Source organism: Salvelinus namaycush, chromosome 8 (genome assembly GCF_016432855.1).
Source record: "Salvelinus namaycush isolate Seneca chromosome 8, SaNama_1.0, whole genome shotgun sequence".
NCBI classification, from domain to species: Eukaryota; Metazoa; Chordata; class Actinopteri; order Salmoniformes; family Salmonidae; genus Salvelinus; species Salvelinus namaycush.
Genome location: NC_052314.1, coordinates 44,634,844 through 44,650,788, shown reverse-complemented (window position 1 = coordinate 44,650,788; position 15,945 = coordinate 44,634,844). Strand labels below are relative to the sequence as shown.

At 42.0% G+C, this 15,945-nt stretch overlaps 1 protein-coding gene across 1 annotated transcript; it reads right to left on the bottom strand.

Moving 5' to 3' along the window:
* Positions 1-1,703: 1,703 nt before the first annotated feature.
* On the bottom strand, positions 1,704-15,189 carry LOC120052142 (ceramide synthase-like). The gene is made up of 7 exons (XM_038998981.1): positions 15,010-15,189; positions 12,707-13,295; positions 12,382-12,465; positions 7,176-7,401; positions 6,691-6,786; positions 6,219-6,328; positions 1,704-1,977 (listed from the first exon to the last, which is right to left on the bottom strand). Exons 2-7 carry the CDS (start codon positions 12,829-12,831, stop codon positions 1,704-1,706), a joined length of 915 nt encoding a protein of 304 aa, XP_038854909.1. The 5' UTR covers positions 12,832-13,295; positions 15,010-15,189.
* Between the last annotated feature and the right edge of the window lie 756 nt (positions 15,190-15,945).

Sequence of the window (15,945 nt, the reverse complement as noted above, 5' to 3'; positions counted from 1 at the left end):
CACACACAAAACTAAAACTAAATAGCGGTTGAAAAATTTGGAAATTACTACCCCCCCACCACCACCCAATCCAACCTCACAGTCCCTTCTCTCAGTGCATTGTCAATATGTTTCTTCTTCAGGCACTATCGCACAAATTCCTCAATGCATAAAGAGAGTACAACAGTTGCCAGTGCAATCTATTTTAAATTCCCCCCTTACGGTTGAACACACTGCAACAACTTACTCTGTCAAAATCCTTCCTAGATCATCTAGGAATCCCTTACATCAGCAGACTCTAGAACACCTGTAGAACGCCTGTAGAACGCCTGTAGATTCTAAAATGTGGTTACCCTGTTTAGCCTGCAGGAGACCTAATTCCACAACAGCCATGGTGATGATAGCAGTGTTCCTGATCATTATATTATGTCGATGGGGTTTCTGAGACATTAAACACCTCTCCAAGCATTGTAAAGATCTGGTAAGCTGCACAGACCCACCCAGTTGTGTACTGAAGACTGCCTGCCAGCGTTACTCAACTTGGGTGGGTGACTGGGACAGCACAGCTGCATCATTGTCCCATTTGAGTCTACTACTCCCCCCCTTCTCTCTCTCCCTCTATTAATCTCTCCAACATTTCATCTCTCGTTCTCTCCTCTTTTGATTGAAGTGGGGAGTGAGTACAAGAGGGCGGGAGGAATAAAAATGTCTACCAATACTAAGAAGTCCATCAACATTAATAAATAAATAAATGCTTTGAATGAGAGCAATATAAAAACCTAAAATGACATTTACTCATCTACTATTATAAACTTGTCACATTTTGGGGTAAACCCCCTTCCTCTCCTCCCACATTAGTTTTCTAACAGGAGAAAAGGGAGCGAGAGAGAATTTCAGAGTGGAGAGAAGGCAGAACGAAGCAATACCAGAGGCGCCGGTGCGTGTTCCTCTGTCCTTTCCCAAGACAAGACCCACTCAATCGATCCTGAGTGGATCATCTTGATGGACAAATAATACAGTACCAGGATCACAAGTTGAAATAGTGGTATTGTCTTCATCCCCCTTTTTGCAGTCACCAAAATCAAATGATCACCAAATAATAATTTACTACATATTTCTATACATTATGATATATTCATTTTGTATCCTTCCCTAATGTAGAACAGCAGTTGCATTTCTCTTTCAAGAGAAGAAAACTTTTTATCTATCCCTTTAACTCAGTCAAATGAGCTCTATCGCTCATGCTTAATTAGTCTATTCTTCTCTGCCTCCCTCTATCACTATTGATCTTCAATGTGTTCTCACCCTATCATCCTTTTGCTTTTCAATCCATTCATTTGTCCCCATTCAGTTTGAAATCAGTGTGTACAGACACGTAATATTGAAATACTTGCCATTTCACAAGTCTTTCTCCTGTCTATGCTTCTACCTCTCTCCCTTATTCATTTCATTCTTTCTTTACCCTCTCCTCTTTCAGTCTGTCTCTCTCTTCATCCGGAGGTCCATGTAACTCTGAAGGGGCACTAGAGGGAGGGGGAGAGTGGTAGAGGATGAGAAACAATTTCTCTCTCCCTCTCTTCTCTCTCCTAGGTTACAATGTCATTGCAATTCAGTACAATAGATTCCCTTGACAGACCTCAGTCTTCCCGGCCTGGTCTGGCTGGCCCTGTCCCCACAGTGATCCCTCTTCCTCTCCATCTCTCCCTCCCTCTTTCTTCTCTTTCTCAGTGTGTGTCGGTCTCTCTGTCTGCCTGGTGGGGGACGGGACTGTAGCCGTTGGCCGGGGGAGGTAAAGGGGCTCCCTGGCCGGGGCAGCAGCCATCAGGCTTGTTGAGGGTGGCCGGGGGCCGGGAGCGCGAGGCCCCGGTGAAGAGGCGGAAGGCGCCCCTGCAGATGAGGGTGAACCAGTAGACCTGTGGGGCCATGAGGCAGAAGGCCCCCACGTTGCACTGCCAGGGAGCCACAAGGGGCACTGTGTAGAGGGGGATGGAGGCATACCTGCAACACGAGGATGTGAGGCGTAGGGGGGAAATGAGGGTTAATGTTTGCTTAATGTTGCTAGCTAACAAGCTTACCCAGATTTTTTAAACTTACTTAGCGCAAACTTCTAAAACAAGACACCTTGTCTCAAGCTAGCTATTGTCAAGGATTTTGGTTTATGGCTAATGACTTTAAACTGAACAATCTGATTTAATACAAATAATCAAGGAAGAATGCTTCCCTTATGGAAAAAACAAGAATTTCACGTTGTGATCACGTTCTTTTATGTTAAGTTGATGTTATAACATGTGAAGCAACATGTGAAAACGTGTTTTTGGATCAATTCACATGTGAAATCATTTGCAAACATGTTTTTGGAAAACTTCACATGAGATCATGATTTCACATGTGCTGACATGTTGTCTGTCACATGTAGTTTCATATTTGTATCCCCATGTTTCACAAGATCATGTTTTCACATGTTGTAAAATACGTAGTTTCATGTTATCACATGTTCCTTTACATGTTGTCACATTAACTTTACATAAGATCACGTGAAATTCAAGTTGTTTTTCCGTAAGGAACCATGTTAAGGTGTTTATAAGGCATTTGTTTTACCAGTCGTCAGGACGTCACGTGATGGTCCCAGATTGTCCCAAACCATTATAAGTAAAGTAATGAAATGGTATGGTGGTTTTTAGGGCTGACCCCATTTAGTCGACTGGTCGATTGTTTGGTCGATAGGCTGTTGGTCTACCGAGATCTCTTTAGTCGAGCAGTAGCAAAAATTATATTTATATCATGGTGTACAAGACACCTGTCTGATTCGCGCCTGTCTGAGTGGACTAATCCATTGTGGAGGCCTTCGAGTCCATCACTCTGACATGTGCTACTGAAATTGTATATGGTTATATTACATAAGAACAAATGGTGCAACTCTAATAAAAATGATACTATTTTATAACAAATGCGCTTCCTCCCGCGTTGGATAGTGGTCGCTATCCGCGGTTCTGAAACACATCAGTGCTCTGTTGAATTGGCGTCTTTTCCTAGACCATCTTGATATGTGCATAATAGCAAAGTTAACCAGCATATTGGTGTTTAGAACAATATTTTATTTATTTATTTTATTTCACCTATATTTAACTAGGCAAGTCAGTTAAGAACTAATTCTTATTTTTTCTTATTTTCAATGACGGCCTAGGAACAGTGGGTTCCTAGGCCGTCATTGTTCATGGGCAGAACGACAGATGTTTACCTTGTCAGCTCGTGGATTCGATCTTGCAACCTTTCGGTTACTAGTCCAACACTCTAACCACTAGGCTACCTGCTGCCCCGTTGAGAATAATGCGGTGGAAGCAGTAGCAGAAAACTAACCTTGCCTTAATTGTCTAAGAAAAGTGAGGAAACCCCAACTTAATTATGTTTGGAGTTTGCTATAACCAATTTATTGATGTGATTATGGTATGCTATAGGTCAGGCCCTATTGGTCACGTGCATACATGTGTCACGTAAAGAGAGAAAGGTTTGAGGTAATAGGGAATGTTTTTCCTAATCAAATTATGGAATTCAGTAACAGAACCTTTCAGTCAGAAATGGCTGTAATTATGTTGCAGCTTCAGCAACACGGACAACGTGATAAACACTGTGGTGGTCTCTGCATCAGGGAGGAGAGAGACAACGGGTGCTAGTCACAGTCACTCGCTATCTTTTTATTTATTTATTTATTTTTAAACACAGCACAGCAAGTCTGAGCCCGGCAAAATCAAATCAATTGCTGGTCGGACTCGCTCCAAATAATTAATAACAAAATGATTCATCAAATAGTGTGCTTAAAGCATCAGACAAGCTCAGTGAATATAGTTGATTTGATTAAAACACATAAAATGCATCTATATATGGAAGAACACACAATTAAAAATTTAGTCAAATCGCTTGGTCGAACGAACAGGCAACTCTTGGTCGACCAAGATTTTTTTAGTCGGGGACAGCCCTAGTGGTTTTAAAGTAAGTGGTACGCTGTTCAGCTAAAATATGACCCCACCTAGGATTTAAACTCACAACCTCTGGAGTTGAGGTACGCTGATTTATCTGTTGTGCCAATCTGCACTTCTCTACCCATTAATTACCTATAATAAAGTACATCTGTCACGGATCCCTCCGGGAACTTTCATTACGCACACCTGGCCCCTATTCCCACTGATTGTATTTGTATATATGTGCCCTTTGGTTCCATTGGGCACTCGATTATTGTTACAATGTCCGTTGGTGCGTGTGAGTACTTGTGAAGTGTGTTTTGGGATTTCGTGCCCTTGTGGATTGCGCAGATGATTACGGGTCTCGTCCCGTGTGTTAATCATTGTGCGAGTGTGTAATTTATTCTAGGTACTCCTCGCTCTTTTGTTTTGGGTTTCTACCCTGTGTTTTGTTACGTGTTTGGTCTTCGTCCCTGTGCCTTTACACGGCACGCCGTAATTTGGGCTTAATAAAAAACCTTATTACGCAATCCTGTGCCTGTCTCCCGAATCTTTTCATACCAACGTGACAGAATAATCTACCATTAAGGGAGACAGCGGGAATGGCCCGTCCGACGACGCTGCGACTGGTCCGTCCTGTGCCGCCGCAACTTCGGCAGCTGCAACTGGCCCGTCCGACGCCGCCACAACCAGTCCGTCTGACGCCACTGCTACTGGTCCGACGCCACCGCAACTTCGGCAGCGGCAAAAGGCCCGTCTGACGACAACACAACTTCGGCAGCTGCATTGGGTCCTGATCGACCCGCACTGCGTTCCTGTGATCGTTGCGTCGTAATTTGTGATTCATTAAAAAAACTATTACGCATTTCTGCGTCTGTCTCCCGATCCTTCATGCTAACATCTCTGCACTTAGCTAGAGTGCCATCTGCACTGCTATTTTAGTTATCATTTAATCTGGCTATTCTCTCATCATTGATTTAATTTACTTATATCAGTATTTTGAGTATTTTCTGTATAGTTGTCTAATGTTGGTGGGGCATATTATTCAATTTTAATGTTATTCCTGAATAACTATGATACATATAATAGTTTTTCTTGAGTGCATTTTTAACAAAGCTGAGATTCCCTTTGATGTCCAAAGTGTAGAAATACAGGTGAAATCAGTTATTGACACTGACGTAATGACGTAGCAGAAAGATCGGAATGCTGTGAACCAAGAGGTTGCGAGTTCAAATCCCAGGTTAAGACACGTTTAATAATAATTACTGTATCAATAAACACACACAATGTAGTCCTGTACACCGGGTGTACAAAACAGTAGGAACACCTGCTCTTTCCATGACAGACTGACCAGGGAAATCCAGGTGAAAGCTATGATCTCTTATTGATGTCACTTGTTCAATCCACTTCACTTACTGTAGATGAAGGGGAGGAGACAGGTTAAAGAAGGATTTTTAAGCTTTGAGACAATTGAGACATAGAACTGGCCCGTCCGATGCCGCCACAACCAGTGTGTGCCATTCAGAGGGTGAATGGGCAAGAATAAATATTTAAGTGCCTTTGAACGGGGTATGATATTAGGTACCAAGCACACCGGTTTGAGTGTGTCACGAACTGCAGTGCTGCTGGATTTTTCACGCATAACATTTTTCCGTGTGTATCAAGAATGGTCCACCACCCAAAGGACATCCAGCCAACTTGACAACTGTGGGAAGCATTGGAGTCAACATGGACCAGCATCCCTGTAGAACGCTTGACACCTTGTAGAGTCCATGCCTCAACAAATTTAGTCTGTTCTGAGGACAAAAGGGGGGGCAACTTAATATTAGGAAGGTGTTCCTAATGTTTTGTACAGTCAGAGTATGTCAAAGTGTCAAATATGTAAGTTGAAAACACTATGTTAAAAGCACTGTGTGAAACATAACGACTCATGTTCCAAAAACACATGTTTTTACATGATTTCACGTGTGATTTTCCACATGTGAAATCAGGGTTGATAACTAGAACTAGATAACAACAAAAAAATAGTGACATGGTGCTGAGTAGCTACATACAAGCAAGCAAGATATTTTCAATCAAACAACGAGAAAGAATATTGCTTTTTTATGAATGATTTTATCTGCTAGCTAAATAGCTAGGCCAGAATCCTACAAACTTAAACTTGTAACCTACCATCGTAGATCTTAAGAACGTGAGATAAAAAAAAATGCATAGATGAAGTTGGGGACAAACAGACAAGCACACAGACAGACAGAGACAGACAGACAGTGTTCAGTATGTTACCTGCTGTAGGCGTAGTAGAGGTAGGGGAAGAGCAGAACTCGACAGATGAAGAAAGTGACCAGCATGAGAGCGCCATTCACTTTATGAAGAAGAGTGTGCTGCTTCTTGTACTGAAGGGGACAAAGAGAGAGAGAGAGAGAGGGCAGGAGCAAGGGAGGGGAAAAACAAGAGCAGGGTGAAGGACCGAGAAAGAGAGCTTGGGTAAATGTTAACCCAAAATCACAGGAGACAAGAATGTTAACATGAAAGCTAGTAAGTGAGCACTTCAGAATCAGAAAGACTAACATTCTTAGACTGCTGCAAGGGGAGTAAGAGACTGAGGAAGAAAGGTAGAAGGAAGAAGAGGTGTAGAGAGAGAAAGCAGGAGGAAAGGGAACGAAAGATCGAGAACGAGAGAGCAAAAGGACAAAAGAAAGAGGGAGAAGAGGGGTTAAAAGAGAGGAGGAGGAGGAGAGGAGTGAGTGAGTATTACCTGGATGAGGATTTTCCCCAGGCAGACGGACGGAGTGCTGAGTTCAGCCATAAACATGACACCCTGGAAGTAATCCCCCTTTCCCTGCCTCCAGAACTGAGAGAAGAGATGGAGGGCCATGATATGGCTGATAAAGTATATAGACAGACCATTGAAAGAAAAGCTCAAACACGCACACCTTATCTCCCCTTAAAAGCACATGTCCATAGAAGGGATGTTAACATTGGCTGCCAGTAGCAACAGGAGGCAGATGGGGATTGGAGCAGGAGAGTCTAGTCTGCAGATGGCAGCCGGTTAGGGACAATTTTAGGGATCAGAAACCAAATCACCATCAGATCATCTATTTTCTGTCAAGACTTAAAGGGTTAGTGTGTGTGTTCATGTTTATCATTTGCTCCCCCCCCCCTTTAGACATAAGACAGACCGTGGCACGGTAGACTAATAAAATAGTCCGCTAGAGCCACCCTAGTTACAGCGATAGTTACCACGGAGACGGGGAAGCAGATGGTCACCATGACGACATGGTGCAGCACCATCAGGAACTCTCTGCGCAGGTAGCTGGCCACTGCCGAGCCCATTGGCTTTGGCCTGCCGCCCTCCTCCTCGTGCCCTTTAACCTGTAGCTTGTGCCAGTAGCACAGGAACATGGCGTAGATGTCGTACGCAAAGTAGGGCACCGCAAACAGGATGTAGGTACTGGTAAGCCAGTGTCTGGAGAGGTGTGGTGCAAGAAGGGGGGGGGGAGAGAGACAGAAGTGAGAAGAGAAGAGAGACAGAAAGTGAGAAAGGAGAGAGAGAAGGTGTAATAGTTGAAGTTCTATGTAACAATGTGTGCCGACATGTACATTGTAGCTGCCTATGTGACTACCATGTAAATACGCTATTGCCTATTTCAGTGCGATGCATCCTATATGTGAGGCTCTAGCCTAGACGTCAGGGAGTTAAGTGACTGGCCAGGATGCACTGCTCTATGGCACGTGCGTGATTTGGACAGGTTTGTGATTTGGTATTCAAATGAGCCGGCACTCACACGAGCGCCTCCCGACTTTGACTGGCAAATGAGGGCAAGGGAGTCGGTGACTGGCATTATCTCTCCCCCCTCTCCTTTTTTCCTCTCCCTTTTTCTCCCCCCGCCTCCTAATTGATGGAAAGACGAGGGGGAAGAGGTGCAGCTGTGTCACATTGCGAGTTATCTTAGGACAACAGTGTCTGACTCACAGCATCTCACTAGTGTAAAGTATCTTCCATTCTTCCTCTCCTCCTCTCTTCCTTCAACCCAAAACAAACCTCCCACTTTAAGTGTGCATTTCATATAGTTTTATGTAGTCCACTGTTAACAAAGATGCAGTTGTAAAACCAGTGGAGACATGTTTGAGTAGTTACTACTACAGTTCCATAGCAGCATGCTGCAGTCTAGGTTTATGGCTTCTGTGTGACTGCATTACAGATACTAAAATAGTGCTGCTGGCTTTGGGACAAATAGAGGTTAATTGGGTTGAAATACTAATTAGTTTAATTTCTCTAGGGTAGGGGGCAGCATTCGGAATTTTGGATGAAACGCATGCCCAAATTAAACTGCCAGCTACTCATCCCCAGAAGATAAGATATGCATATTATTAGTAGATTTGGATAGAAAACACTCTGAAGTTTCTAAAACTTTTTGAATCATGTCTGTGAGTATAACAGAACTTATGTAGCAGGTGAAACCCATTGGACAAACCATTCAGATTTTTTTTTCTCTTGAGGTCACTCTCTTTTCAATGTGTTTTCATTGGGAAACCAGATTTCTAAGGGACCTGCTTGCAGTTCCTACCGCTTCCACTGGATGTCAACAGTCTTGAGAAATTGGTTGAGGTTATTCCTTTGTGTAATGAAGAAGTACGGCCATCTTGAACGAGAGTCACTTGAATTGTCCTGTTAGATAGAAGCGCGTGACCAGAAAGCTAGCTATAGTTGGTTTTAATCCTGTATTGAACACAGATCATCCCGTCTTCAATTTTATCGATTATTAACGTTAAAAAATACCTAAAGTTGTATTACAAAAGTAGTTTGAAATTTTTTGGCAAAGTTTACAGGTAACCTTTGAGATATTTTGTAGTCACGTTTGAGTAAGTTGGAACCGGTGTTTTTCTGGATCAAACGCGCCAAATAAATTGACATTTTGGACATATATCGACGGAATTAATCGAACAAAAGGACCATTTGTGATGTTTATGGGACATATTGGAGTACCAACAACAGAAGCTCGTCAAAGGTAAGGCATGAATTATATTTTTATTTCTGCGTTTTGTGTCGCGCCTGAAGGGTTGAAATATGCTTCTTTGTCTTTGTTAACTATTGTGCTATCCTCAGATAATAGCATAGTTTGCTTTCACCGAAAAGCCTATTTGAATTCTGACATGTTGGCTGAATTCACAACCAGTGTAGCTTTAATTTGGTATCTTTCATGTGTGATTTAATGAAAGTTTGATTTTTATATTAATTTTCATAGTAATTAATTTGAATTTGGCGCTCTGCATTTTCTCTGGCTTTTTGCCAAGTGAGACAGTAGCGTCCCGCCTAAACTCAGATTTTTGGATATAAATATGAACTTTACCGAATAAAACATACATGTATTGGGTAACATGAAGTCCTATGAGTGTAATCTGATGAAGATCATCAAAGGTTAGTGATTAATTTTATCTCTTTCTGCTTTTTGTTACTCCTCTCTTTAGCTGGAAAAATGTCTGTCTTTTTCTGTGACTTGGCTCACACCTAACAATCGTTTGGTGTGCTTTCGTAGTAAAACCGTTTTGAAATCGGACACTTTGGCTGGATTTACAACAAGTGTATCTTTCAAATGGTGTAAAATACTTGTATGTTTGAGGAATTTAAATTATGGGATTTCTGTTGTTTTGAATTTGGCGCCCTGCAGTTTCACTGGCTGTTGACGAGGTGGGACGCTACCGTCCCACATACCCTAGAGAGGTTAACAGGGACAAGGTGAGCAGGGAGAGAATGACAGATTATTACGCACACATACTTGAATACTTTATTTGGATCGAAAGTTAAACATACACAGCAAATTGGCCAGTGTTAACTTGTGTTGATTTTTCAATGTCACATTTCTAGTGTTGATTCAGGAGTTAAATTAACTCTGTAAGAGTGAAATTAACACTCAGTGGTGTAAAATAACCCCAATGTGGGGGTTAATAACAAGTGTTGCGTGTGAGAGTGTGATTGTGTCAGTTTTACTCTGTGGAGAGTAAAACATTCCCATCAAAACCACGCCCATCATTATCAGATTTCCCAGCATGCTCTACTACCAGGTAAACCTTCTTAGGATTGTTTTTAATATCTGTATTTTTGCATGTACGTTGACTGATTAATCTCATGCTACACAAAGATAAATAACATACATTCTTCTAAACTAATCCAATCAGATTTATTGCACCACTTACCGAAATGGTTGTTCCAGTTCAAAATGGTTTAGGCCGCGAAAGAAACTCTGGGGGAAAAATTGCGCTTGGTTAATAGAATCGAGGTTACGTGAGTGACCTCCGGTAGCCACTAAATGCGGTTGTAAGTTTCCGTTTTCTTCCAAGAAATGTTGCTCTAACTTTTAAACATTAGAAGCCACAAAATATTATGACCCCTGAAAACATAAGACTTTCAGAAACACACGTGTCTTCTGTTTCCCTCAGAACAGAGTGGACAGGACCAGGCAGTAAATCAGACGGGTGAAAAAATAACATGATCAATTGTGGTTCTTTTCTACACAGAAAAACATACACAATTATTGCCTGTTGTTTTCCTAAATCCTGAACATCCCAAATCCTTTCTGATGTATTTCAAATCATACTTCTGACTGAAATAGTATTACAAATCAGTCTAAAACAATGTATGACAGGCTGTCATAGCGCCAATTAAAAAAGTAAAAACATTCTTTGTTGATTACGTCACTTTTTTACTTGGTGGGGTTACGAAACATTTTTTATATCAAAATGGGGTCACGGACCAAAAAAGTTTGGGAACCCCTGCTTTAGGTAGTCTCCTCACAAATGTTACTAACCCTAACAGTCATTCTGAATGCAGATGCAGGTGAATAAAAATTCCAACTGTTGGATGTCCTAACTGGCTGAATTCCAATAGGAATCATACATCACTTTGCAAGCCAGCAGAATGTGACTTGCGGGCCTGATGTGGCCCGTAAACTAGGAGGTTTCTTAACACCACTGTGGTAGGGTAAAACTTGGCTATCAAACTAAGGCCTTATGATATATTAAATGTATTGCCCTAAAGAGCTTAATTTTAATGATAACATTTGCCTACAGTAGGAAGTCATTTGGTGAAGTCCACAGGGCTGAAAATAAACGAATTCAACAACCATGTCTCTGTCACCAACAAATACAGTCAAGGGTGGTGACTCTACAATTTACTTGAAAAAGCAAGACGCACTGGGGTGTGGCTTTCAATTAGTTGTTTTGGCGAGTTAAGTCATACCGTATAAACTAAAAAATCACAAGAGCTGTGATGGAAATATGTAGTTTAGGTACAATTTTATAAATGCCAACAGATCATTTGTTCGTTGGACATGGTGTGATTTTTTTGTGTTGGTAAAATTAATTACGTGAGAAATAGTGGTGGAAACGCCTTTATGCGCAAATATTTATATAATAACCATCATATCAAAGTAAACTTGGAGTCACGAGATGATATGGTGTGCGGTCCTCCCACTATGACTTGGGAAACCATGCAGTTAATTAAGCTTCAGATGAAATAAATTACAATTAACTTCACAGGGTGGTGAAAGTGCATGGTGATTTTGATGCTCCTTTCCAATAAATATTGTGGGTCTTATTCTGGTGACATGACACCGTTTGACAAATAAAAATATTTATTATATTTATTATCAATAATAATCTCATCATGCCTACCCACACTATCTGCAAGCTGTTGGCTAGAGAGCACGTGTCAAGACCAGAGTAGTTTGTGACAAACCTATCCGTAGAGTTTAAAATACGATGGAAAAACATTTAACTTTAGACTTTTATTCGGTACATGAAAACTTAAGTGAAAAAGCACATTGTGTGCACTATGTCATCACACACTGACTTTTATCTGCAACAAGGCCCTTTAGTGGGAACCCACATCTGGTGGGAAAATATGCAGATTTTCTTTATGCAGATTTTAGAATATTCGCATGAAAATCTGTCACCAATTGGATGGAAACCTAGCTAGTGTTAATTTAACGCTGGAAAATTTGCTGTGTAGTTAAGGACCCAAATATTTTTTAGACGTCACACCTCTTTCGACACACACAGTCACACACACACAGGGCCATGCACAGACTTTTTTGGGGGCATGTGCTCAAACCAAAAAAAAAACATTTAACTGCAGTTAATGACTTGTTGAGCAATTATGACTGATTATTTAGTTACATGAAAGCAATTGATATCCACATCTTAATGGCTAATTAAATTACACATATTTAACGACGACTTGCGGGCAGTGGGTTCAGAACAACAATGACAAAAACTGTATACCCAAAACACAGGGCACTTTAGAGACTGGAAGGGCAAAGAGGAATGTGCTCTGTACAGATAGAGCCTATCTGTGCAGGTGCCTGCAAACATACACACACACACACACACACCTGGAACACAAAACTTTACAGCAACTACTACTGCATTATCATTATTTTGTAATTACTGATCCTCGATGATATCCTCACAGGAGGATGCGATGATGTAGCCAGCTGAGGAAGCCATGATGGCCTGGATGGATGACACCAGCCTAGTGGGGAGAGAGAGGGCAGAGAGTGGGGTTTCAATTTACATATTTATACCCATAACTCCATAGAAAAAAAGTATTGACATTCATCAATGTAAACCATAGCAGAATAGTATAAAATGTCAAGCAAAGCATAATAGCATAAGATAAAGGTACGATAGGTCTGCATAGTCCTCACATTGACTCATCTGACTTGTGTGTGTGTGTGTGTGTGTGTGTATCTGACTTGTAAGTGTGTGTGTACCTGGCAGACACTATGGTGGCGTCTCCCTCGCTCAAGGCCAGGCCTGGGGTGTGTTTCAGGCATCTCTTAGACAGCAGGAACAGGCCCGGGAAGAAGATGGAGCCAGCAGCCAGGATGCTCAGCATGGTCCCTGAGTGTGTGTGTGTGTCTCAACAGGTACCTCACCACTGCCCTCAAACCACTTGACAAGTGGGAAAGGTTGAATGACTGATCTATGCAGGGTACTCTCAAAGCTATGGTAGCAGTTTCCAATGATCATTTGCTGCTAGATGTTTGAAGGCATTGATAGGTATATCATTATAATGCGTGGCAGCGTGTAAGTACTGTCAATAGAACACGAGTACAGAATTTTAGTAATGCTATCCTAGTTATGTTATGCTAGTAGTAATGTTATGCTAGTGTTATGCTAATGCAGTATGTAGTCAAATGCTGTATTTGTTATTAGTAGGCTAGTTTTGGGGATATATGGGGAATGAAAATCAGGAAAGAGAGGGCTACGATAAAGCTGTGGGTGGTGTGTTTGTTAACTCCCCACACCTCCCTCCCAACCCCCTGCTCATAACCAGCAGAGGCCTGGTGGCTTCTGGGTCTACACACACACAAAGACAGACAGGGAGACAAGAGAGAGAACAAACAGAAGATGGGGGGGGGACAAAGAGAGGGAAAAAAATATCAATCAAATCTATTTCACACACCTTGATTAAGAGTTCAGTAAAATGTACAACAAATGAGTTATATGCACATAAAACTGTTCAGCTGTTGGCATATAGTTTCTACGAATGTCACATTTATTCAGTGTCATCGTGCAGCCTTTTAAAACATGAGCCTTTTAAAACAAACAAAATCGTATCCACTCAAGTGGAAATTACCTTGTGTGTAGACAGCCCTACACCACACTCTAATCTCACAAATGCTGACAAATCCATTGACTACACTGTAGGCGTCATGTATCGCTGGCTGTACCAGTTGTGCTACATGACTCCGGTGGGGAATGAATTAATTTAGGTTTTCCACTGTCATTGCTCTCTAGGTAAATGCATGTACTCAGTGGGACTGGAGAGACAGGATGAATAGGTGGAGAGAGAAAGGTGGCTGAAAATAGATTTAGAAAGGGATTAGAAAAGCAGGAGATTTAGACAGAGTACAGCTGGGAGAGAGGGAATTAGTGAGACAGAGAGAGGGGGAGATGGGGTGACAGTTGACAAAGGGGAGTACCTACAGTACAGATGGGATATGATGAAGGGTATGATGGGTGGGGTGGAGGAGGATGTTGTTGGGGCGGGACCTAATTGTTCCATCCTAGGCTGTTGGACAATAGCAGTTAGGTGATGCACCATCACAATACAACAACAGGTTCATCCCATAACCAACAAACACATGCACCTGCACGTGGTTTTGATTGAAGGGATAAAGGCCTACCTGGACATAATATAAATACTTTCAGATGTATCTTGGCTAGCTGATTTTTTTGGGGTCAGCACAGCAGTACATAGGCAATTTACAGGGTGGGATCATTTAAAAATAACTAGTCCCCTCCATAACCCCGTCCCCTATGATGCCAAGCATATCTTGACGTTGCTATATCGCTAACTTGGTGGAAAACACAGGCTCATTTCATTCATACCCTAGCTGGCAAGCCCGTGCAACAACGTGGCTCAGACTCAATTATCAAAATACGCAATGCGAGTAAGTAACCTAAGTAAACACGGTCCTCCTCTATTAAAAAATAAACGGGACAAGTCTGTGTTGCACTAAATAGCAGTTATCACGACCCATTAAGTCAACTCAACACATTATTCTGAAAATGGCAGACTTGTGCACGTCTTGGAACGGCTCCAAATCTGCATAGGCTAACCATTGTCATATGTTTGATTGCTAGCTACTGTTGCCTAATGTAGTCCAGTGTAGACTACAAGCTGGACAAATCAATGTAACTATTTGAGTGTGACTGTGAGCTCGCTATATTTTCATTCAATACATTTTTACCTGGAGTCGTTTCATGCACAAGAGTGATTGAAGCTTGTAACAGGTAGTGTGGCACGCGGTTTGCCTAGTATGAACACACACGCAAGGGATACATTGTCTAGCCTGTTTTCAGTTTTTACAATGCATGCTTGCTAAAGGTGACAGATTATTCAGGCCTGTATAAACTAAAGCGTGACTGTTTGCGACAGACAACATTTATTACAGACATATTGAGTTTCTTGCCTAACCTCGGAGCAGGATGGTGAGAACGAAGAAGAGTTAGGTGTTGGGGTAATAAAGGGAGAGTACAAAAAAAGGGATGGATAGGCTAAATTTACATTTGGGTGGTGCGGCGTCCCGTTCTGCGGCCCGGTCGGTCGGAACAAGGGGAAATCAGTGTGTTGGGTCCTGGTTGTAGCCTACACGTCGAGAATTGTTCCACATTATTGTGTTTTGTTGCCTTATTCCGTGTTCTGGATATCTGCAAGAAATCAGAACGTGCGTCAAGCAAGACAAATTGATGTGTGGGTCCTGTCTTGGTCCGAATCAGAATATGACTCCCTCCCCGACGTACTGCCTTCGGATCGTTGCTTCAGTAATTTTATTTCTGAGCGGCAAAATGCTTTTGAAGTCGATGGCTCTCTCGAGTGTTTTGATTTATATTGCGAGGGCACAGCTCTTCTCGCGTTTGGCCGCCGTACTAGTCTACTGATATCTGAACAGTTAAGCCATATCGACCGACCTTATTGCTTGCCGGATACATTCACTGAAGTCTTCAGCTGCATATTATTTTATGACCTGTCGCACTGGATCCGTTGGTGTAGAACAAATTTCAGCAAACATTAGTCTAGAAAAAAAATCCTAGTGTATGCATGATACAGTCCCGCTGTGGATAAAGTGTAGCCATTAAGCCGGCTACATAGCCAGTTCGCTGTCACCTCTATCTCCTCCCCCTTGCTCCCGGGTATGGTAGGCTATGAGGTAGCCCCATAGGCTATGACTCCTAGGACTAGCCGTGCTGTGACAGCCCACTGCTGTCCCTGGATAAAGTATTTTTATTTTCAAGGGCAACGGACTTTAATAGCCAAACCAGAAGTCATTTTCAGATAAAGCTGGCTAGGAAAAACTCCTTAGTTTTACAAGACATTAAACTGCAAGCTGACAATCCGTTGGTTGAATTATTAATTTGACTATTTTGAGAATGAACGTATCTATGCTCAAAGTCAGATAAGACTGTAAAAGTTCCACAAACAGTGGGGTCCGCTAAACTACCC